Raw genomic sequence first — 25263 nt, 5'->3', positions numbered from 1 at the left:
ATCTGACCCACTTTTGTCATCTGGCTGAAGGGACCTTTCTACACCCAGGGCCTTATACACAGCAGGAGACGTCACCAGAAGCAGAAAAGTCCACCCAGCTGCTTGCTAGGATTTATTAATTTATTCATCCCACAAACATGTATTGAGCTCCAAGTGTATGCCAGGCACCCAGTAAAGCACCAGACAGAGAAACCTCGAGGGGTTTATACCATAGCAGGAATCCATATGGAAGGTGGTGGGAGACGCAGGGCAGGGGGTCCGAAAGCTTGCAGACCATCTCCTGGTTTCCTGCAGAAGATCCATTCTTGTAGGTTTGGAGTAAGTCAGGGCTGGACTTGGATGGCTCGTGGAAGCCCTGTTCTTCTGTGCCCTCCGTAACAGGGAGGACGGATCTGGAGAGACATCTGCAAGGAGCCTCCTTTTACTAGTTATGATGGCCCTTCCCTGGGGAAGGGAGGACAGAGGAACCAGAAACGTGTCAGTTTTATTAGCCTCTTCTGGATTCTTAAGTCTGTGCAGAGAAAGGACAGATTTCCTCAAGGCTCCAGGACAGCTGGCTTTGAGGGAAATCAAAATGCCATTCATTCTCCCTTCATGGTTTTAACAAGCATCACCCAGGTGAAAAGACTCAGGGGAGAATGGACAGTGGTGTCTTCCTCTGGTGATCCCCCTGGATGTCACCCCAGGAGAGGTCTTTGCCAGATATGGGCAGAGATTTGCCTTCTTGCTTTCTATATTGCCAAGACACCCAGGCCTCAGGACTGAGGGAGAGAGAAGCTGCATGTCAGGCTGGCTGGAGTAGGCCCTTCTCTCCCACCCACAGATGCAAATTCCGAATGTTCCTGTGGCTCTCCCAGTGCGCTTGAGCACACAGAGGACCCATCCTCTTCCTCCTTGTCTGTAGGCTCCCAAGTAACCCACCAGGGCTGAAAAGAGAAGAGGGGAAAGGCAAGTATTATTGGGGTGTGGATTACATTCGTCAAAGCTCATCAAATTCACTTAAGATCTGTGGATTTTTACTGCATGCAGATGAAGCTTTTTTTTTTTTTTTTTTTTTTTTTTAATAATAAGGAAGAAAGCGATCAGGACGGTCTCTACGGGTAGGATGGAAAGAGAGGATGGAGGCAGCATCTTTGGGGGACCACTGAGAAGATGAGTTGTGATTGTGGGGGAGGAGGATCATGGGCATTTGAAGCCACTCACCAGCTCAGGGCAGGAAGGTACAGGCAGGCCCCCAGCCAGCGGCAGCAGGTCGAGCAGGTGGCATATGGGAGCCCATGGTTTCACAACAACAGGTGCATGCCTCATTTTTTCCTTTGGGCAGTGGTATTCCCGAACAGGAGCTGCAGAAAGTGTAAGGGACAAGTGCCTGAGCTAGTGGGCATTTGGGTGTGGGTAGGAGAAAGGGAGCTCCGGGTGGTAAGCTTCAAGGCTTTAAGTTGCCATGGCAACTCTATGGCCTACCTCCAAGGTAGTTCAGGGCAGAGCCTTGGCAGGTTCTATTCCTGCCTCTCACCGGGAGACCCTCAATCTCCTGAGTCTGTCAGTGATCATGTCCTCTTCCTTTCCAGTGTCCCCAGAGGTCCTTGTCCCTCCCCCACAGGGGGTAGGGTGGACTGGCTTTTGGCTTGACTAGGGACTAGGGGGCTCAAGCTTGAGACCAAGGCATGGGGGGAGGACTAAGGGTGGGGGTTAGACTATTTTCTGCAGCCCCAGGATGGAGCAACTGGGATGGGTGTGTGCATGTACGCATACACACACACACACACACCCCAGCCCTATTCCTGAACCAGAGAGGTCCTGTGTGAATATCCAAGCAGAAAGATCTGGAATGGGATTATAGCAGAGAAAGAATGCAGCCTGGAGCCAGGGGCTCGGGCCCCCTAAGAGCAGGTTAGAGTCCATCCAAGGTGACTGGGTATTTGCTGCCACCACTGGGGTGTGGCCACAGGTTTGCCTGAATGGATTGGAGGGCTGTAGGATCCTTGGGGTACAGACTCTAGACACATAGCAGAAATCTCTGGACTTGGTGGGCCGGCAGGTCTGGCTGGCTATATAGAGTAGACAGAGTAACTGTCTCCCAAGGGCACACATGTTCTAATCCCTGGAACCTATGACTATGGTCTAGTACATGGCAAAAGAGAATCAAGGTTGCAGATGGAATTAAGGTCCTTCGTCAGCTGCTTTTAAAATAAAGAGATTATCCTGGATTATTGGGATGGGCCTCGTGTAATCACAGGGCACTTACAAGTGGAAGAGAGAGGCAGAAGAGTCAGGCCAGCGGGAGGGCAGAGGGATCAGCCCTCCACCAACCATTGTTGGCCTTGAAGACAGGAAAGAGCCGTAAACCAAGGCATGTGGGCAAGCTTTAGATACTGGGAAAACGCCAGAAAACCGATGATCACCGTGAGCCTCCAGAAAGGAACGCAGTGCTGCCAACACTGTGATTTTTGCCACGTGAGGCCCGTGTCAGACTTCTGACCCCCCAGAACGGCAGGATAATAAATGTGTGTGGTTCTAAGCCACCAGTGTGTAGTGCTTTCTTGCAGCAGCAGTATTAGTGTTAGGAAACTCACGCAGTGTGCAGCCTGTCGCACAGGATCCTGGGGAGGCTGGAGAGGCCCTATGCTTGGTTTTAAAGCTCTGTTGTCACTGGGCTAAAACTCAGAATAATCTGTGAATACCACCATCTTTTCCCTTTGCCCTGGGCCCCCAAAATTACGCACTGGCCCCGGGGGACAAAGGAGATGGTTCTAGGGGGAGCAGCTGGGATCCTGATCGCTGGACCATGTGAGAGTTGCTACCCAGGGGCTAATGATTTTGACTAAGACCCGCCACTGCCTCACTTACTGTATGCCCCATGCTGGGCTGACTGCTTAATGTGTATTTTCTAATTTCACTTCATCCTCCCGTCTCTTGGAGGTCGTTATTATTATTCCTGTTTCCTATAAAGGAATACTGAGTATTTGTCAAGTTGAGAATTTTACTCAAGTTCCCACAGGTGGTATGTGGCAGAGCAAGTATGTTGAGCTGGGTCTTGTGTCTTTAGGACACTGCCTTGTCACCCTTGCCCTCTCCAGCTCGGATGACCTTTTCTGGTTTGGGATCGTGGCCCTATGGAGGTGACCCAGAGATCTGTAGATGTGTCCTCCATGACAGTATCCTCCAAACAAAGGGGGGAAAACCTTCGTAGTGATTCTGCTATCGCACTGAAAATGTTAACCACGCACAGTTGGGGGTTGGGTCACCCTTTCCTAAAGCCCTTGAGGGAAAACAGTTCTTAATGTGAAGCTTGTTATGGGCCAAGAGGATCATGTGGGCTGTTCTTAAAGATAATATAATCTAGAGCTGTATTAATAGAAATAAAATGTCTTTACAGGGGGAGGTGATAGTTTTGTCTATTTTGCCACTCAGATGGCAAATGCAGAATTGGATTTCAAGGGATAGAGGGAAAGGAGTATGTACAGAGGAGAAGGAGCCAAGAGAGAAAGTGGGGAACATGACAAACAGATGCAGTTTCTGCTTACATTATGGAGTACTGGTGCAAGCTGGTTCAGCTCCAGCTCATTCCCCAGCCTCTCTATGCCTTGATTTTCCTATGTACAAAGTAGCGATGGTAATATTTAGAACACTGCCTGACACAGAGTAACTGCTATTTAACTTTTTGTTATATGTGTCATCCGGGTCTTGGATCTGTAACAGGGAGGGCTTGGGGGGGGACATGACCATGACTTTAAGTACCCAGGGGACAGCTGTGCGGACAAGAAGCCACAAGGGACAGGCCATCGGCACTGGCACTAGGGGAGAGGTGGGCCAGGTGGGTCAAATAGAGGGATTTCGCTCCAGCCCCAGAGTTCTGGGGAGGAGGCCAGAGCCAGGTCTGATGGAGAGCAAAGATGCCCCATCCTCTTTTTTCTGACCTGAGGCCCACCTCCCCACACTGCAGTTTCTCCTTACCACGGGCCTGATCTGCTCACCCACAAACTCACCACACAGAGACACTCAGTCCCTGACGTGGCTTGTTCCCCGGGCCGCTGTCCATGTCACCCCAGGGATTCCATTTCCCCTGGATTTCTAGTAAGATGTTTTAGGAACAAATGGTTTCCCTGCTTCCTCTCGGGTGTTTACATTTCAAATGACTCTTTTCCCTCTTGTCCTACTTACAATCGACATTTGATATAGCAGATCCTTTCTCTAAATTGGTATAATCACCTGAAAGATGTTTGTAGAAGCTCTCCCTCTGGATGAAAGCCGGACACTTTGATGATCACATCTACTGAGTAGTTTACCTATCTGTGGTTTCTGATCAGACGGGCCTGTTTCCCTCGCCTTGCAGACAGTTAAAGCTCCCAGTTCTTAGATATCCGCCATCTCTTCCACAGCTGAGCCAGATGTGGCATCTTGCCAGGTCCCCGAAGCCTCTGGATATCCGCACCCTGGCTCCGTGTACCGTGCTGGCGTGTGGGAGGATAAGAGAAACCGGATAACATGGCAAACCGATGAAGCTTCTGCTATAGACTGCAGAGCCATGTTTAAAACTTGGGTTGCGAGGCCCGGGCTCTCATTTACAAACTGCTTGACCTCCTGCATGTTACCGAGTCTCTTTGTACCTTCCTCGTAAAATAATGCATTTGTGTTGTTCTCAGGCACCAAGTTTGTAATGATTTTTACGGCAGCTGTTTTTGTGTGAAGAAGTCATCCAGGGTTCTGTCAGGGAGTTACTGATCAGCTCAGGGATGGCTGCTCTGCCGGGTCACGCTGAAATTCCCACCCACAGGCCTTTCATGGGCCTGAATTAGTTCTCCTGTTCACCATTCAAGTACTGATTCATTTGTTCATTCAGCCAGACATCCAGGGCTTCTGAGTTTCTACTCTGTGCTGAGTGCGGTACAAGGTACTCGCGATACCCGGTGAGTAAATCAGATGTGGTCTTGACCTCGTGTAGTTTAGAGGGTAGCAGAGATGCTGGTGTTTGTTCAATAATCACATAAAAACATGTTGCGACGGCATGAAAGTGACGTGCAAGTGAGCCAGAGGAGGCCGTGGGAGTGTGAGGGGGGATTCCGTTCCAGCCCAGGAATCACAGCAGGCCTCTCCTTCCTGGGGCTCATGTGTGTTCTCTCGGAGCAAGGAGCTGAGCTCATTCAGCAACCACAGACCGGTTGGGTTCTTTGTGGGCCGATGCTCACCCGGGTCACGTCATCACACAACCGGAAGCCACGTGTTCAGGTATGGACGAGGGGGGCATCCTCCTGACTCACGTGTTCGAGCGCTGTCTCTAATGATGACCATCTGTATCTCCAGCTCCCTGACCTGTCCTGTTCCAACCCCATCATTGCTACTGCCCCAGACTCCTTTCCTACCTTCTGGGGTATCATCTCACGTTCAACCTTCCCACAAGAGAGGCCTGGGCCGTGTCGCTGGTCCTCCTTCATGATTGCCAGATCTGGCCACACACAGCTCGTGGGCCAGGCTGCCCTGTATGCCGATGGCCATGCTGTTGGTAGCTACAGGGAGCTCAGGAATCAGTCTCTGGTCCCCCAGTGGTGGGCAAATGATGAGACCATGGGACAGAAGACTCAGACCCCTTTACCCGAGGAGTCACAGGGACTGTTTATCCCAGTGAGGACAATGCACCAGGAGGAGCTTCAGGCTTCGGGTGCCCAACAGTACTTTATCGTCCTTGCACACATCGGGCACACGGCATCCTCTCCATCTTTCATCAGAGTCAGCAGTCCAGAGTGACATGTCTTTTGCCCCCACCCCCCCGAGCCTCACCAGGTCTCTGGCTTGTCACAACACCATTGTTTTGCCAGACGCATCTCTGGGTGAGAGTGGGAAGGAAGATACAGACCTAGTTTAGCAGGGATTCTGAGTACAGGCTTTGGAGACAAATGAGCCCAGGTTTACGCCCTGGCAAATACCTTACTGTCTTAGCCCTGTTTTCCTCATCTGTATAACGGGGATAATGGTGTTTGCCATACAGGATGGTAGGAAGGAATAAAAGGCGGGGAGAAGTAAAAATATCCTTACATCTCTTAGCATGGTATATGGCAAATCGTGAGCACTCAGAAACTGGAAATTCTTACTATCATAATTTCTCAATATTCTGTACGGGGTCTGTGGACAGTAGGGGTACCAGGCACCACACAGTCCTTTAGCTGTAGACGTCATGGGAATAGAGGTGCCAGCCAGAGGGAGTGAAAATCTTAACTATCCTCATGCTCAATGAAAATCTCCTCATTGCCCTCATCCGTGGGTTTCATTAAGTCCAGCAGACCGAATGCAGGCAAGCCTGGGAGCCTATTTCACCTGGAAAGTTCTAGAAGAAGCCAGCAGTGCACCCAAGTGAGGTCAGAGGAGGAGCAAGCATGTCCTGTGGGTACAGGTAGGAGGAGGAAGGCTAGGGTGAGGACACTCACATCTTGAAGGACCAAGAGGGCAGTGCTGACCCTGGGACCAGGCTCTGTCCCAGGGTTTATGTTCTAGGTAGTTAATGGTGTCCCTGAACCCTTATGTGCTGACCACCACTGTAGGGGAGGGCCTCCGGGGAAGAAAGAGGGGCTGGGGACAGTCAGGGGATCTCAGAGTGTCACCTTTCTGCTGTGCTGCTGCTTGGTCCAGGAAGGCGCTGTCTTGGCTCCAAGCACCCTGGCATAGTTGGATCTGGTGATCCCTGCACTAGCAGGAAGCCTCAGTTCACATTCGACTTTGATCTTCATCCTGGAAGAGGTCTACCCACTCCTCCCACCCCAGGTCAAGCAGCCTCCTCCTGAGTTATCACCCTGACAGACTGGGAGCTTGTAGACTTGCCACGGACATAGGGAGGCGAGAATCCGCCGATGCCACACAGAGGCTTCTGGCCGCTGCCCAGGGTGGTACCCGGCCTCCGGGAGCCGGGGTTGGCCTCGCTTACTTGGCCACTGCTTCCCTGCCTCTCACAGGCAACGGTGGCACTGAAGCTCTTGATATAAATGTGCTTTATAAGCAGATCAAAACCATCTTGGGGAGCTCCGCCGAGAGGCCTCTCTGCATAGTGGCTCCCATCCCGCATCACCTTCTATGTGAGAAATCGATAAAGCTGAGTTTATCATGACCATCAATTCCAGCTTATTAGACAGCCGTAGTACTCCCCTCTCAGAAATGCCTTGTTTTTGTCTCTAGTGGAAAATGGCTCGACTTTGAACAAGAATAAAAGTAAAAAGGGAACTTTTATGGCTTAATTTTATAGGAGAATATGCCTCTTCGCAAAATGAGTAAGGAACTGGTCCTGTACAGTCAGGCTTTCCCCAGAAGCATCAGTAGGGGAAGGCCAGTTAGGTCTGTGTGACCCTCACGTCCTCCGGGCCTTCCTAGGGAGGTGAGCAGGGAACAGGGAGCAGAGAGGCAGACCCCCAGAGCAGGTGGGGAGCAGGGAGCAGAGGGTGTGGGGGCCAGACCCTGGACCCTGGAGGATAGAAGTGCTGGGGGAGGACATCTCAGGGGTGTGAATGCAGAGGCAAAGCTCTCGGGGTGGGGAGGGGGGCTGCAGTAGGGGGTTGATGAGCAAAGCAATTGGCTGGCCTCTGGAGCAGAAGTTCCCGGGGGGGGGGGGGTCTGGAACAATTCTTTTCCAAGGGGCTTCTTGAATGTGTTTTCCCTTTGAAAGCCTTGAGCTGCCTGTGACAAGCAGGCTCCTGCCCTGAGTTCCGTGTTGAGCAGTGACGATGGTGAGTGACCAGTACGTATGTGGACATCTTGCCTGACAGACTGTCCCCCCCCTTCTTTTTGCCTCCTTTCTCCTGCACTGCAAGTTCTGCTTCCATGTGTCGATGTGTGTGTGCTGGGAACTTAGAGAAGGTAGTACCGATGTATTCAGCAGACGGTAGAACCAATGTATTCAGCAGGGACTGACCGAGTCCCTGCTATTGGCCAGCCACTGTGCTGGACACGGGCGTGCAGCCCGGAGCAAGCTCTGTCCCTCCCCTCAACAAGGCTGGGGACGTTGTGGTCTACTTATAAGGGGACCGACTGTCCTGCTTCACTTGGGACCTTCAGTGCTGAAACCAGGAAAGTCATGGGTAAACCGGGACATGTGGTGACCTTGTGTCATCCTAAGGACAGTAAGGGGACGTGTGTAGTGGCACTTGGTGGTGACCGGATGCTGCGTGGGAGGGAGGACCGGTGTGCAAAACTTGTCTTATAATGAAGGGTCTTGTTTTCACCCTGTGAGAGACAGAAGAGCCCAAATTTTATATAATTTTCGAAAGAAAAGACAACTGAGTGGTCATTTCTTCTGTCTCCCTTATTCTATGACGTGACTTGGAGAGAGGCACAGGGGTCCCCCCAGGGTCACAGGCAAGTTGAGGCGGAGCTCTTGTCCCACCCTTTCGCCTCTGCTCGGCCACACCCATATAGAGGGTAGGTTCCCTTAACTGAAGGGGGCCTCACCGTGTGGGGAGAGAGAGGCCAGGGTGGCACAGTTATTGCTGGGAGGACCCTGAGCAGCTGCCAGGAGAGAATGGGAGGGAAGGAAGGAAGGAAAGAAGGAGTTAAGGAGGTCAGGACATTTGGCTCGGAGGGATCACCTAATTACAGTACCAAGAATCAGAGAGGCGCCCGAGACGAACATGAAGAACTGGGACCATAAATTCAGGGGAGGAGGTAGTGGAGAGAGGCCCTGACTCTCCAACACAGGGAGGAGGTTTGCAGAAAAAAAGGAACATGCTGGGGTCAGTGACATGCATATGAAATTTAGGCCTTCCATAAGATCAATAGCCCTGTGAGCGTCTTTTCATTCCAACAACCTACTGTGTGCCAGACTCTGGTTTAAGGGCAAGAGCACAGTAGCAAAATAAAGCCCCTGCTCTCGGGGCACTGCATTATAATAGAGGGAGACAGACACAAACACATACCAATGCCATACACAACTCTAGGTGTTCTGTTATGTTCCAAAGCGGTTGCATATAAAAACCTTTGTGTTTGAAAGAGTCTTTCACGCAAAAATAGTGATCAGCAGAGTTTAGCTTATAAAACAAATGTAAGATTTCCATTCTGCTTAGGGAAAGACCATCAGGAGTCGCCTCCCAGACCCTGCGGGTTCAAACCATTGGGGTGGGCATGACGATACTGGGGGAGATTAAACTTGGTCTCCTTGAGATAGGGAGGAAGAGTGGTCATGTTCAGAAGAAGGAAGGGAGAGAGGGGAGTAGAGGAAGACAGTTAACCCCCAGCTCTGGAAAACACCCACCAACAATCTGGAGCTCTAGTTAGCGGGGCTCTGAGGACCCAAAGAACCGTGAAGAAATGCTTCCAGACCCGGGGCACCATCTTCCCTGTTGGTGTGGTTAGTGGGAAGGACAGCAAACATGTACCCCTGTACTGACCTTATTGGGAGCTGTTCACTATACTTTATCAAAATAAAATAAAAAGCAGTTTGACCATATATAGTATTATTTTTAAAATGCAATTAGGGAGCAGGTTTTATGTGAATGCTTCTGTCAGTTTTCATGCCTAAGGAAAGGCCAGCTGCTGGTCTTGATAGACATAAGTAAGCACTAGTCAGAGGAATTGACTGCTAACTACAAACTTTCTCATGGCTCTTATAAAAATCACACTCAGGACAACAACAAAAAATTTTGGAAACGGTGTGATGAGCTTAAAGAATCCTTCCAGTCTTTCTCCTCCCCATCCCCTTCACCCCTTCACTGCACTTACGTGAGCCACTTTCCCCTGCTGTTTCCTCTCTCATCACAGTGCTGTTCCCTCAGCCCCACAGGGCCTTTGCACGGCTCGTTTTTTCATGCTATTTAAGTTTCTGACTAAATCCTCCCCCCAGAGCCCTTCCCTGACCACTCCTTCTGGAACAGCTGCCAAGGCATCATCCTGTCCTCCTACCCAGTGTTACTTTTATCTCAGTACTCAGTATGAGATTGTATTTTTTTTTTTTTTTTTTGCTTCCAGTTTGCTCTTTCCCCTGTCAAAGTCTAAGTGCAGTAAAGATAGGTGTTTCATCCACACCCTGCTTACAGTAGTACCCCATGGAAGAAGCTCAATAAACATTTATTCCATTATATACAAGAATGAATGCCTTCCACACCAATCTGTTAACCTGGTGGTTTTATTAAAATCATAAGAACGAGGCAGATTTGGGAAAAGGTTCAAGTCCTCCCCTTCCCCCACCCCTCTTTAGCGAAAGAGAAGGAGAGCTGGAAATAGAATGGGAGAAGTTTCTGTAAATTTCTGGTAACCATAGAGACAGTGATTTTAGTTTATTAATCTCCTGCTCTTAAGCAGGCTGGGGCCCCACGGTGATTTCTCCAAATTGCTCGGCGCTGGTTACCCTGCAGCCTTCCTCATTAAGGAAGAACAGGCCCATTCCTATCCTGCAGCACTTTAATTGCCAACAAGCAGAAACTCGGTGCTATTATGCTCATTATTATGTGTTCTGACCTGGCTGCACCTCCCACTTCGGAGCCACACAACATGGTCACCAGCTCTGAGCCCCTGGAGCCGTCCGTGGCCAGTGGTGGGAGTGAACAGCCTCCTCTCTGAGCCCACGGTCTATAATTTCTGCTCTTTGCTTTCATTCAACTATCCTGAAGATGGGAGGCAATGCCTTCTGGAAGGATGGTTCCTTTCAGCCAGAGCAGGGCACCAGCCATGGTTTCCTGCCCACTAAGGCAATGCTTGTAGTCATCATGCCTTCCTCTTCCCGTGGAGAAGGGCATGCAGACTTTAAAGTTTTGCTCAAGTCCTTTGGGTAAGAGACTTCCAATGACTTCAGGGTTTTAGGAGAGTTAGGGGGGAAATGGGACAGTTAGAGGCAATCTCTCCAGCAACCATTTTTCCTGGAAGGAAGAGCCTTGGTATAGATGTCAGAGGCCAGAGTTGGGTTTCTGTCTTGGAAGCTGACTCATGATGGGGACTCAGTCTCTCTCACCCTTAGTGCCCTCATCTGTGAAATGAGATTGGACTTGTCCTTCCATCCCTCATTCATGTGGAGACTCTGACTCTAGTTTCAGCCTGGTTCTGGAGTTTGGATTCTGGTGATGAAGGAGAAGTAGGAGAGGTCCCAGGCACATATCCCTTCTGGAGGGAGGCAGAGTGGCCTCTGGAAGTCAAAGTCTCTGGAAGGACACGTATTTCTCTCCTGAGGCCAGATCACCAAAGGTCTGCCTTCACCTAGACGTTGACTGCCATTTTGAAAAGATGAAGACTTCCATTTGCTTGCATTTTCTATCCTAGCGGGTTAAGAAATACTGAGTCTTTCTTCCAGTAAATACTCAGTGACCACTTAATGGATTCCAGGTACTGCCCTTGGTGCTAAATGTATGACTATTCAGCTGGGATCGTCAGTGACAGATTCAGACTCTCTGGTGGTTCCCACCAGTTTTAATGGTGTGAGCCTGTCTGTTGCACACTGAGGGCTTGTCTTAGGTATCACATCAGAGGCCCAGGGAAGAATCTGGACTCCTGAGCCCTCTGGCAAAGCTAGAGCAAGACCTGGGGTGGGCCAGCCCCTGGGGAGACCCCACCTAAGTCCCCGACAGATCTAAGAGCCTGGCTATTCTTTCTAGGTGCCGCAACCTCTCCTTCCCCGATAGCCTGCCAGAGGTGAGCATCGTGTTCATCTTTGTCAACGAAGCACTGTCCGTGCTGCTGCGCTCCATCCACTCAGCCATCGAACGCACGCCCCCACACCTGCTCAAGGAGATCATCCTGGTGGATGACAACAGCAGTAATGGTGAGTGCCTGGCCTCCCTTGGGCTCAGCCTCCCAGCATGGTTCTCATTTTCTTACAGCTCTCCGCCCCTGCTCCTTCTCTGAGATGTTACTTCAGAGATGGGACGTCCTTGAAGGTCACTACTCTGGAAGGTTCCCTCCATAGGCATGCCCTCTTTGCATCCTGGAGGGGCTTGGTCCCCAAGCTTTCCCTTACTGGCTGGGCACTGACTCCTCTAGTGTTCTATTGCATCGTAAGGCAAATAGCCCTGACCTCCACTCCGACTACGTACATGGTGAACCTTCCCAGGGACTCTTTTCTGGGAAGCGTCCATTCAGTTTGTGATGGTCCTTGGCATCTGCCTGGAAGATAGTTTGTGTTGTCTTAGCAGTGGTTGGGGCAGGGGGAGGGCAGGTGTCGATGGTGTTGGTGATGGTGAAAGTCACAGTGGTTCAACGGTGGGGCTGGTAGTGGGTATGTAACATGGTGATAATAACAGCGCTGCTGCTGAAAGCCTGTCCTCTTTGCTGGATGCCCTGCTCCCTGCTCTGTCTGGCCTTAGCAAAGCCCCAGGTAGCACCCCAAACACTGATTGGAGACCCCCCATCCTGTCCCCCTTCTCCAGTCACTACCAGCTACCTCTTTCCCTTGGTGTGAATTTCAGGGCCTGTCATGCCTACGTACACTGCCCCCATAATATTCTCCAGACTTAGAGACCAGGTACCAAGATGGCTTTAAAACTAGCACTCTTGATAGGATGATTAAAATGGATGTGCTTTGGATAATGCATGATTTTAGAAACCAGACCCCTGGGTCACAGGATCATAGAGTCACTGGGCCTGTGTTCTCTTTAGTGCTTTCTTGGGTGTCAGGTAGTAAATTTTCCAGTGAATCAGTTGCTGTAATGAAAGTTCAGATGGACAATTTGTGTTTTGTTATCAATTAAAGCTGAAACATATCAGATAATTGAAATATATTTAATCTCAATAAGCAAAGTTTCTTTTTCATTTTCTCATGTAGTAAGAAGTGTAGGAACACTGCTATGAGGTGAATTTCAGAGCTTTCTGAAGGGCAGTGCTTATGAATCACTTGACTCTAATTGTTCCATGGGTATGAAGGGAGGAAAAGACATCAGAGAATGGAAACAAATAGGCAGCATCGTTTTATTTTTTTTAAGATTTTTATTTATTTATTCATTTGACAAAGAGGGAGACAAGAGAGGGAACACTAGTAGGGGGAGTAGGAGAGAGAGAAGCAGTCTTCCTGCGGAGCAGGGAGCCCAATGTGGGGCTCCATCCCAGGCCCTGGGATCATGCCCTGAGCTGAAGGCAGATGCTTAATGACTGAGACACCCAGGCGCCCCCTGGCAGTATAGTTTTAAAGATGATTGTCTATTATGAGGGATACGGGAAGGGGCTCAGCTCCCACTTCTCACAGCTCCTTGTTCCCTTGCTTGTGTCCATGGAATGGATGCCCAGGAGAGCTCCCATCCCCCAGTGGATAACACCAGAACAGCTCGACTAGCCCACCCATGCACCCCAGCTTGCCCCACCCAGGCCTGCTGGCCCCGCCCCTTTTACACAATGAGAAGGCAAAGGATGAATGAGCCATCTCCCCAAGGGTGAGGACATCTCCCAAGCAAGAGGCCTTGTTAGGCCCTTTTCTGCTGTGGGGTGACTATGGGGATGGGGGGCAGGGAGGCCTAAGGAGGGCTGGTGAATTATGGCTTGGTTTTAAGCCAGGGTGGCTCTGAAGAGATGGTGCGTTCCCAGGGGAGAGAGGCAGAAGGAGTAGTGGGTCGGGAGCCGCGGGATGGTCTTCCCCAGGGGTGGGAGCTGTCAGAGGCTTTACTCTAACGTATATGATGCTGATGGTACTGTTAAATACCTGCACTGTACTGGTAGCTACTCAATGCTGTATGAGACAAGAATTGCACAGAATTACATACTCAACCCCAAATGGGTCCATGTCTTCCTGGAGAGATCTGAAAGCTCTGCAGACGGCGGCAACATCCATGTGCTCATTTTGATATTGCGCTGTAGTTACGTAAGATGCCAGTGTTGCAGGAGGCTGGGGGGGAGAGGGCACGGAACCTCTTTGTACATTTCTGTGCACTTTTCTGTGAATCTGTAATTACCTCAAAACAGAAAGCTAAGCAAGCCAACCTCTCTCCCCAGAAGATCCTGATACAAAGTTTAAGGTGGAATCTGGACATCTCTGTTTCTTAAAGCATTCTTAATTCTGTTGCATAGCTCTGGTCGAGCACCTCTGGTTTAATGAACAAGACGTAGCTCTGCTTTTGCACCTGTGGAATTCTATTACGTGGCGCGAAGGGAAAGAACTCTGGGCTGAAGTCTCAAGTCATGGGCTCTGGGCTCCTTCCCAGTGTTGGAGGGGTGACCATGAAAACATTCCCCAGTGTCTCAGAGTCTTATCTTCTTCCTTTGTAAAATGGGGAATGACATTTTGTAAAATGGGGATGCTTGCCTCGTGGCTTGACACGGTCAAGTGCATGACTGTATTGAGCCCCGTCAGTGTTTACCCCGCCCCAGGACTTGTGTCCATTCCCAGGAGGCTGACATGTGGCTAGTCAGCAGCACAGCCAGGGCTCAAGAGAGGGAAATGCGGGAATGGAAATTTGGAGGAAATTACACACAGAACAACTGAAGCCTTGACTGGGAGGAGAGGGTAACAAAGAAAAGAGGGCAGACATTTACAACGACGTGGATGGAACTAGAGTGTATCATGCTTAGTGAAATAAGTCAATCGGAGAAAGACAACTATCACATGATCTCCCTGATATGAGGAAGTGGAGATGCAACGTGGGGGTCTGGGGGGTAGGAAAAGAAAAAATCAAAGAAGATGGGATCGGGAGGGAGACAAACCATAAAAGACTCAATCTCAAAAAATAGGCTGAGGGTTGCTGGGGGGAGGGGGGTTGAGAGAGGGGGGTGGGGATATGGACATTGGGGAGGGTATGTGCTATGGCGAGTGCTGTGAAATATGTAAACCTGGTGATTCACAGACCTGTACTCCTGGGGATAAAAATACATTATATGTTTATAAAAAAATGAAAAAATTAATAAAAAAAAAAAAGAAGAAGAAAAGAGAGCAGAGGGAAAAAAGCCGTAGAGAATACCGAGCATGAGACTCTAAGGAGGAAGGAGGAGGAGGGTTAGCTGGTGAGAGGCTGGAGGATGACAGGCTCCGTGCAGAGAGAATTCCCAGAGTGAAAGTCATTTATTTGAACGAACCCACAGACAGGTGGAAGGACACGAGTCTGGGAAGAAGCCCCCGGATTCGGAAGGTGCAGACCTCGGAAACCTCAGCAGGAAGCTTTGGGGGCTGGGGATGGGGAATGTGGAAGCCAGATACAGATGAAGAACAGCCAAGGAGGTAGATTTTTTTATTTATTTATTTTTTATTTTCAGCATAACAGTATTCATTATTTTTGCACCACACCCAGTGCTCCATGCAATCCGTGCCCTCTCTAATACCCACCACCTCGTACCCCGACCTCCCACCCCCCGCCCCTTCAAAGCCCTCAGGTTGTTTTTCAGAGTCCATAGTCCATGGTTCACCTCCCCTTCCAATTTCCCCCAACTCCCTTCTCCTCTCCATCTCCCCATGTCCTCCATGCTATTTGTTATTCTCTTTTACAGTCAAAAAAATCTACCTCCATAGTGTATATGGAGGTAGATTTTTTTGACTGTAAAAGAGAATCAGGAGCTAAGGCAGGAATTGGAGCAATGCTTCTCTCTCTCTCTCTCTTTCACACACACACATTTTAACCATAATCCACACCAACAAAGACATTTACAACATGACCCAGGATGACACTCCTACTCACACTCGTACAATAGCACACGCTATTGAAACAAAACGTTAAGCAACAATAGTTAGCCTTCTAATGTGCAGAGCGCCGTGATATTTTCTATTCTAGTCTGGTCTGTGTTATTCAGTTGTATTGTGTTGTATTGTATTCTGTTCTATTCTGTTTCTCTTTTTCAAAAGGCAGGCTGTTCTCAAGACCCTGTGGCATATCAGAATCATTTGGAGAGCTTTTAAGAAATCTGGGTGGCCATCCCTTAGCTCTGGTGATTTCGTTTGTCTGGAGAGGGGATGCCTGCATCCTTTGAGGCCAAGGCATGGAACAAGGTCTCCAAGGAGGGAGGGGAGGATGGCATCCAGGGCACAGAAATGAGGGCTGCCTCTGGGAAGAAAAGGCCTGTCTTTGTCCCACTCGGGGGGAGCAGATGGGTAAAGAGGGATATCGCTGGAGGCAGTAGGGGGTCCTGGGAGGGGTGCTGGGAGGATAGCAGAGCAATAGCACTCAGTCCTGGGATCCTGTAGCTTGCAGAACCTCGGATGGGCAGGGGGCATGGTGGGAAGGGGACTGATGCTGGCTGGAATAACCCCGTGTGGACAGGGTTGGAGGCATGTAACCTGTAACGGGTCCCCTCCCCCACTCCACCCCGGACACCATCCTGAGCTGAGCTCTCAAGAAGAGAGGAAGAGACCCTTGAGACCGTGGCTCTCGGAGTAGGTGAGCCATCATGCCTTTGCGAAGGGCAGAAAGGCCCTTCTGACGCCACCAGCCTGGGGGAAGGTGGCTCTATGACCCTGCCCAGAGCAGGTTCCATCTGGGGCTGGCTTCTCTGGGGCGTCCCCTCACTCGGCACAGGACTCATGTTTACTTCGGATCAGGCCAAGACAGTTCAGTTCCACACACAATGATAGAGGGCCCAGTCTGGGCCAAGGGCATGAAGATCTAGCCCCTGGCATCAGGGAGTTCTGCCGATGAGTCTGAACTGGAAATGAAACACGCTAGGACTCTGTTTCTGGTCTCAGATCTGCCACTTCCCGGCTGTGGGTCTTTGCTCTGGTTTTCTCTGCCATGTGGGGACATCAGGCCCTGCCTGCCCCACCCGCCCCAGGGCCACTGAGGACACATGAGATAATGGCAGTGAGGGGGTTGAGCAAGCTGTAAGGTGCGAAGGGTGCCCTGAGACTGAGTTTCAATGACAGTAACAACAACAACGACTAATAATAATTATAGCTGATGTGTGGTCACTGCTTAAAGACTTGCTTTTTTCTCCTTCCCAAGACAATGTGCTCTGGTGGGAAGAGCGCAGAAGCACAGAATTTAGCCTTTGGCCAGCTTTTCAGTTCCAGCTCTTTCTACCTTCTGCCTGGCTGTGTGCTCTTAACCTCTGTGACCCCTATTTCCCTTATCTCTGAAACTGGGATGTGGAATTCCTACCTCAGGGATTGTTTGGAGGTTTGAAGGAGATAAGGCGTGACAGAAGGGACGTCTGTGTTTAAAACTCAAAGCGAAGCTTTCAGAATGTCTTCCCAGGCGATGTCACACTCTCTGTGTGCTCATGCCTTGTCTCTCCCAAACTCCCAAACTCCTCCTCTGCAGGCATTTTTGCACCGGGCCGGTGTAGCCACACATGCAGGAAAGAGCCCGCAATGACCACTTTCTTCATCCAAGCAGCCCCTCGAGATCTTTAGCTTTCTCCCTCAGAAGCCAAGGGAGTCTAAGTCCTTGTTCTCTGCCTTTTTAGCAATTTCCTCAACAAGCTCCATTTTTCAGGGGCTGGCTTCTGGGTAGGATGCTGTTATTCTGCTGAAGTGGTCTCAAACTGTAGTGTTTGAGCTTGATCAAGAAATACAGAGATTCATTCAGGCACATTCTTGCCTCAGGACATTTGCACTTGCTGCTTCTTCGCTTGGAATGCTCCTACCCGTGCTGTCTGCACAACTTGCTTTTTTACCTCTTGAGGTCTTTGCTCAAATATTTAAAATGGCACCCTGTTCGAAATGGCAGTCCTGACGCCGGTCACTCCTCATCCCTTCCTTGTTTCGTTTCTCCCACAGCACCTATTACTATCTGATCTACTGTCGTCACTTGGTGACTGTACGTTTTCTCTCCACCAGTATGTAAGTTCCATGAAGGCAGGGACTTCTGTTTTGTTCATTGCTGTATCTCCAGTACTTAGAATAGTGCCTGGTCTTTGTAGATGTGTAATGCTGATTCAACGAATGAATGAAATTTGATTCTGTAGGTCTGCAGCAAGGGTTGGAATGTGCATTTTAATAAGCTTTCCAGAGCATTCTCATGCAGTGGGACATCTCTGGGAATCCCTGCCCTAACTACTGTCCTCCATCTGTACTGAAACTGAGGAGCTTGGGGCAGTAGGCACTTAAGCTCCCCCAGAGCAAGCGTCAGGAGGAGTCATTACTGGGTGGAGCATGTCTTCCCTGGGTGGGGCCCTCGGGACCTCCCTGCTGCAACCCAGGGAGGTGATGTGAGTGGCGGGCAGAGTGCAGACATGGAGGGGGAGGTTCTTGTGCTGTTACCCCCATGTGGCCTGAACTCAGGTCCTGTGCACAGAGGCAGATGGCTGACCCCAAGCCTCCTCCCTTCGATGTTACCTGACCTCTATAGGCATTCCTGACAGTGGTGACCAGCCCTGCCTGCCCTGGGACTCTGAGGCAGTATTTCTCCTCCCTGGATCCTCCTCCTCGTTATCTGCAGAAATTGTGGGAACACAGCTCTGAGCCTCCTGGTTTTAATTACCATACTCTCGGTGAATCCCAGTGGGCCAGTGTCTTTAGCTGGGACTGAATGATTTTTACTTTATGGACCTCCAGAGTGAGGGAAGCACCTACGTTTGCTACCGACAGAATCATCCCTGCCTTCGATTCTTGGCAATCACTTGTTCATTCATTCATTCATTCATTCACTCTCTCAACAGGTTTTCTAACGGCCTTCAGCCCCCATGGTGAGCACATTCAGGTGACACAGGGCTCCCAGGACCTGGCACTGAGCAAGTGTTCACTGAACATGAGCTCTTCCAGGTTCTGTCGCCAACTGTGCCAGAATCACCACATCCCACAGTCCAGCCACCTCCACTTCCAGAAAAATTTCCTTTGCTATATCCAATTTCTGTATTTTGTTTAAGATTTATTTATTTTAGAGAGAAAGAGAAAGCGTGAGTGGGAGGGGCGGAGGGAGAGAGAATCTTAAGCAGACTCCCCGCTGAGCACAGAGCCGGACCAGGGGCGAGATCCCATGGCCCTGAGATCGGTACCTGAAGGGAAACCAAGAGTTGGGCACTCAGACTGACTGTGCCACCCAGGGCACCCCATTGGCTTCTGTGCTTCCTTGTGTTAATTCATGTGTTCTTTTGATAAACTTAAAAATCATATACCCTTCTCTTCATGCTACTTGAATTTTTAAAATGAATCTGAATTTTGTGACTAAAAGTATATCAAAGCAATGGCAATATCAAATATTCTTTTATGAATCTCATTCCCTGGAGATTTCAGTCTGCTCTTGGATGGCAGTGACTTGCCCCGTGGTTAACCCCAGCCTGATGCTTGTCCTCTTCTGCTGCCTTCCGACAAGAGAATGGCCAGTTCCCAGCACCTCATACACTCGAAGTTGGGTGGTCTCTCTTCTTGGTGATGATACCTTTGCTTATGGATCCAGCCTTCCCACTGGTCACGTTTGCTTGAAACCTTTGACAAATGTTGGCAGAATGGGGAATAGAGCCAGGCAGCCTCTAGAGACAGAGCAAATGGGGTTACCCCTCCCCCACCAGAGTGAGAAGCAGACAGACAATCAAACCCCATCCGGCTCTCAGGAGGAAACTGAAGATCTAGGTAAGACAGAGACTTGCCGGGGCCCCACAGCATGTGAGTGGCAGAGCTTAGATAGGATCTCAGGTCCTCTGACCCCAACCAGGGCTCTCTCCTGTCCCTGGGCCACCTCGTGTTCATTCTTTCCGCTATCTGCCCTTTGTAGGGACATGGCAGCCCATGCCAGGTACCCTAGTTTTGGTGATGGTGACTCCAGGCCATTTGCTCTGCTTAGCAATGAATGACTATCCTCCCCACCCCCCTTGCCAGATTCAAGCCTCAGGTTCCATTCTGGTGGTATTGCTTCCAGAAAGCCCTTCTGTCACTCTGTACTCCACCTGCCAGCCAGATCAGGAAGTTCACCTGAAACACTCCCACACGCTCTGGCTTTCTCCCTCACACACCATTTTTACTGGTTATCTACTCGCTAAATTATAGCGAACAATTTAGCCCAGATTATTCAAGGTGACCCGTGTGAGAGAGCCATGGTGCTGGGCATCTCAGTGTCCCACCACCTAGCCCGGTGTTCAGCATATAGTAGTCCCTCAATAAAACTGGTCACAAAAGGACCCTTACAATCCCTTAAGGAAATAGATGGGGTTACCATCTCTGTTTAATAGATGAAGATGCTAAGTGTTACTGAGCTGAAAAAAAAAAAATGACCAGGGCCCAAGGTCATAGCTGGGACATGGTAGGATAAGGATTCAAACCCAGGTCCCCTGGCCGTGGAACCCACATCTATCTGCTCAACACACTGCTGGGAGTCTAGGGGCTTTTTTTTTTTTTTTTTTTTTTTTTAAGAGGAGTAAGATAGTTTAATTGAGAAATAAACTCTGGAACTCTGGACAGCCTCCTAATCAGAAGTCCTCCTCCTTTTTTTTTTTAAATAATTTTTTATTTTTTATAAACATATATTTTTATCCCCAGGGGTACAGGTCTGTGAATCGCCAGGTTTACACAATTCACAGCTCTCACCAAAGCACATACCCTCCCCAATGTCCATAACCCCACCCCCCTCTTCTCCCAACCCCCCTCCCCCCAGCAACCCTCAGTTTGTTTTGTGAGATTAAGAGTCACTTATGGTTTGTCTCCCTCCCAATCCCATCTTGTTTCATTTATTCTTCTCCTACCCACTTAAGCCCCCATGTTGCATCACCACTTCCTAATATCAGGGAGACCATATGATAGTTGTCTTTCTCCGCTTAAGAAGTCCTCCTCCTAAGGACCCACTCTTTTTTTTTTTTTTTAAAGATTTTATTTATTTATTTGACAGAGAGATCACAAGCAGGCAGAGAGGCAGCCGGGGGTGGGGGGAGGAAGCAGGCTCCCTGCTGAGCAGAGAGCCCGATGTGAGACTCCATCCCAGGACTATGGGATCATGACCTGAGCCGAGGGCAGCGGCTTAACCCACTGAGCCACCCAGGCGCCCCTAAGGACCCACTCTTGGAGAGAAAGGCCATCATGGAGGGTAAGACTCTCAAGTGAGGAGGAAACAGCATGGGAGCTGGTATCAGGAGCACCAGAAAGTGCTCAGCTCTGGACATAGGATCCTTCCTATCTAGTTTTCCCCCTGACAGCCAGCCTACCCCATTACTTCTTGGAGAGGAGGGATCAAATTCACAGGTTAACCTCCCCCAGACTCCCTTAGGTACAGGTCCCGGATCTACTTCAGGGCAGGACAGCTGGCAAGTGTGGCCATGAGGGCTTCCTCCAGCTATGTGTCAGGCCCCTAGTGAGAACACCAGTCAGTGGGCTGCCTCTGCCCAGTGCTGTGTTTGACCCCCACATCTGCAGGCCTGGGCCTCTGACCAGGGTGGCTCCCAGTGCTCGGGATAGACAGAGTCCTAATCAGGCTGCCCCAGCAGAGTGAATACTTCCCATATGCTCAAGCCTCTTCTAAGCATTTTCTATAAATGAATCAGTGCTCTGTGATAATGGTAAGAATCATTATCAATGTTGTTTTATATAACAAGGAAACAGGCACAGAGGGGTTAAAGAAATGTCCAAATGTCCAAAGTCACACAGACATGCGATTGGAACCCAGGCCATCTGCCTTCAGAGCTAACACCCTTGACCACCAAACAAGCCTGCCTCCAGCACACCTGGGTTTCTGACTTTAAAAGACTTACTGGGGTTTTGTACTCATTCTTTGGAGCAGGAATGGTATTGGGCAACAGGCCAGCAGAGAAGGAGGCAAAGAAGGAATCTGAGAGAAGGGTATGGTTGTCACCTCAGCTGGAGCTTTGCCCAGGACTCAGTAAGAAGGAGAGGTGTGTTGCATGGATGCTGCTAGGCTTGTGTCGGCATTGAGAGGAAAACAAAGGGTTGGCAGCCGTGCTCAGGTGAGAGGGACAGCTTCCTATTTCCTTTCCAATAGGACGAAGTTGGGGTGTGTTTGTGTGTGTGCGTGCGTGTGCACATGTGTACATGCTGAGTACGTGGGAGTGAGTGGCTGTGAACTGGCGAGTGTGCATTGATGTGCTGTGAGCGTGCTAAGCGATGTGTGCAAGCATGAATGGATTTGGTGTCTTACTCCGTTTGGGCTGTTGTAACAAAATACCATAGACTGGGTGGCTGGAACAGCATTTAGTTCCCATGTTCTGGAAGCTGGGAAGTTCAAGATCAAGATGCTGTTAGATTCAGGGTCTGACGAGAACCTCCTTCCTGGCTTAGAGATGGCTGCCTCCTTGCTTGGCCTCACGTGGCCCTTCCCCATTGCATGTGTGTGCAGAGAGAATGCAAGCTCTGGTGTCTTGTGCTCTTCTTATAAGGGGCACTAAAGCCATCATGGGGCCCTACCCTCATGGCCTCCTCTGACCCCAATCACCTCACAAAGGCCCCACCTCCAAATACTATGATGTTGGGGATTAGAACGTGACCATATGGGTCTGGGGGTGGAGGACGCACACAGATTCAGCCCATCACACTGGGCTTGTATGAGCAGTGGTGGGCAAGGCCCCCAGACTGTGGTTGGGCCCCAACCACCACTACCTGGAGCCACCGTCACGATCCTGGTGAATGACAACTAATTGCACAACTGTGAGTCATTGTTATTTTTCATTGTTGGTAAGATAATCACAGAGTAATGGTGAAGTAGAATCAGAATTCCCAGATTGCTTGCCGCCAGCTGCTGGGTCCCCCGCCACCCCCTGCAAAGACCCCATCATCCCTTGGCCCAGAGGCTGCCTAATTGTTGTTTAATGTTTCAAAGATGCTGTCCTACACAAGAGATACTCATTCCAAGCTATAAAAATACCAACAGCTTTGCATGCAGCTGGAATAATTGCAAAAATTTAAAAAAAAAAAAAGCAGAGGAAAAGAATGGTCCGACAGTATTGTGCTTTATGGAGCTTAAAGAATCCCATATAGCTAATCTAATTACAACCAAGGCTCAGGCAGCTTAAAGGTGTTTATACAGCCAGGCACATGGGCTGCCAGCCCACTCAGCTGAAGGCTTCTCCTTACCACCTACCCCAATGCCTTTGACTGTGACTAGAACAGCCCATCCACAAGCGTGGTAGCGAGTACCGAGCAGCCTCGACATAGGAACAGCCTAGCGCTGAAATCTGCAGGAGTCTGGAGGCTCTCACCTTTGCCTCATACTGCCGGGGCTGCCTCCCCCCTGCCACACTCTCCGTCACCTGCCTAAGGGTTACTCTTGGCGGGGCTATAGATCACGTGCTCCAGGGTTGACCAGCACTCTCCCAAGGAAACCTGTGACCCTTGAGTTCCTGGCCGCTCTGGAGAGCCAATGCTCACCTCTCCCTGACTCCAGCCCCGACCTGAGGACAAGGAAGTGCTTTGGCCTGTGATCACAGTGGTGGAAAGGAATCCAATGAATGTTTCTGCAGACTCAGTCGCGTCTGTTTCTGAACCAACCTCTCAGAGCTACCGCCTGTGGTTCCACAGGTTTTGCCCTTCACCAGGCAGCCAGACGAGGAGAAATGGGGGAATGTAATCTAGCCCACGATCCCTGTCGGCTAAGCTCCTCATTGTGCTCTGAGTCTGTGTTGGAAATGCCTTTTCCAAATTGGGAGTCCAGAGGGGAGTACTTTTCTAGAATGTGCCTCAAGGTGCCATGTGCTAATATAGCCCAGCCCGTGCCGACCTCTGCAGTGAAAACCAGCAGTCTGTTCTTCCCATGGCGGGCAGCCCAGCTTTAACAGAGCTGCTGTAACCTGGGGTGTGTTCCCTGCACCTGCTGTCCTCCCTGTGCCAGCCTTCCTCAACCTTCTCGGAGTTGGTCCTACACTCGGCCTCCATTCTCTTCCAGTCTGCTGTTCCCTCCTGGAATGGAGCCCTTGAGCCCTTACAACCCCCTGGGCTGGGCTCTGGCTCCCCATCCAGCCCTGGCCAACCGTCCTATTCGAGAGGTTTGCCCCTGCTCCCTGTACCACCTGGCTGGGGCCCTGTTCCCTAGTCTGACCCACCTGCCTTCCCATATTCTCAGGGCTGAGACCTTCCACTGAAATGAGAATCCTTAGTTAGTGCAGCTTGGATGTGCCCAGCCCCTGGTGACACTGCCTCTTGGTGAACCAGCCCCAGAGCTCAGTCTGTTTCTCCAAGTCCGGTCCTATTTCTCCAAGTCCAAGCCTCTTCTCTGTCCTCACCAAACCATCCTGCCGAGGTCCCAGCAAGCCACACAGCAGAGCCTGTCTAAATCTGGCAATGGGATGGGTAGCATCTCACTTATTCTGAGTCGTTTTACTGATATAGACAACTGACTCAGGGAATCAGAAACTCCCCAGGATGCTTTCCTGACAACCAAGAAGGGCCCCCAGGAGGGCAAAGAGCCTGCCTTCCTTAGCTCATGAGCTCCCTGTAGGAGTCAGCAGCGGGAAGACTTTGGACCATTTGGCTTTACAGCCTCGCCAAGATGACCAGTATTTGATTAGCAAAGCCAGCAGGAACCAAATACAAAAAGGCCTTCTTCCAACGGTCAGCTGTGTGACCATCTGTCGAGGGGGAAATTCCTGGAGCTAGAGCGTTGAGCAAGTATGGGAGGAAAGCAGAAGACATCCCTCCTGCCCTCAGGTGAGGGGCCCTGCTGCCGCAGCTGGGAGTCCAGCTGTCTCTGGAAAAGGCCAGGGTCACACTCCCCCAGCCTGAAGTGCAGCTGGCAGGAGATGGCTCCTTGGCCATTCTTGGCCATCAGCCTGTCCTGCTCAGCGGCTTGCACTGGTGCTGACGGTGGAAACGCCATGAATGCCGGGGGCGGCCACCAAGCTGACATCCTCCCTCTGCTTGCCCACATAGTTAACACTGCCTGAAACCCAACAATCAAGTATGTCCTGCTGATACTAAATCTTTGGAGTACGGAGTGCCTTCTGTTGGCTCTGATTTTCTGAAAGGCTGCCCCAAAACACACCGCCCCTTCCCCAGATGTCCTCCAGTGACTCCGGGGTTGGAAGGCTCAGCGAAAAGGGGAGCATGTGGACAAGCGGCCTCCCAGCAACCACCCAGACCCGTTCTGCATGTTAGTTTTCAGGGTTCCCAGGAGACTGGCCCTGCTACGGTTTGATGGCACAGTGGAAGGTTGTACAGGAGACATTGTTAGGGGTGGTAGAAGCCAGGACAAGTGATGGGGGCCTGAAGGTCCAGCAGGAGGTGTGGACCCATCTCTACTATGCATCAATAAAAATCTGCTCTTATTGTGGCAGTGTTAGGGAGAGCAGAGTTTTTTTGTTTTGGTTTGGTTTGGTTTGCTTTTTTGTAACCAGGGCCCTAATCTGCTCTCTGGGGCCCTAAATTGCAGAACAACTCCATTGTTGTTGTTGTTGTTGTTGTTGTTTTTTCCAGAGACTGCCTCACCTCTCTGCCCATGGGGACTTGGGCCTCTCGTGCTCCTCCCGCCATTCACATGCATTCATTCAACAAACCGAGAAGCAAGTTCCAGACTCCTCTCTGGG

The 25263-nt window shown here is 50.3% G+C and overlaps 1 protein-coding gene across 2 annotated transcripts in view; it reads left to right on the top strand.

Moving 5' to 3' along the window:
* The window catches only part of GALNT18 (polypeptide N-acetylgalactosaminyltransferase 18), a 352322-nt gene that overhangs the window by 176060 nt on the left and 150999 nt on the right, over positions 1–25263 (top strand). For both annotated transcript variants that reach the window (XM_032358168.1, XM_032358167.1), the window contains exon 3: positions 11559–11725. In XM_032358168.1, the coding sequence (XP_032214059.1) occupies positions 11559–11725 (167 nt within the window). The remainder of the gene's footprint in view (positions 1–11558; positions 11726–25263) is intronic.

This window comes from Mustela erminea, chromosome 9, assembly GCF_009829155.1.
Source record: "Mustela erminea isolate mMusErm1 chromosome 9, mMusErm1.Pri, whole genome shotgun sequence".
Lineage (NCBI taxonomy): Eukaryota > Metazoa > Chordata > Mammalia > Carnivora > Mustelidae > Mustela > Mustela erminea.
Note: the sequence above shows the minus strand (reverse complement) of the source record. Positions and strands in the feature narration are given on the sequence as shown.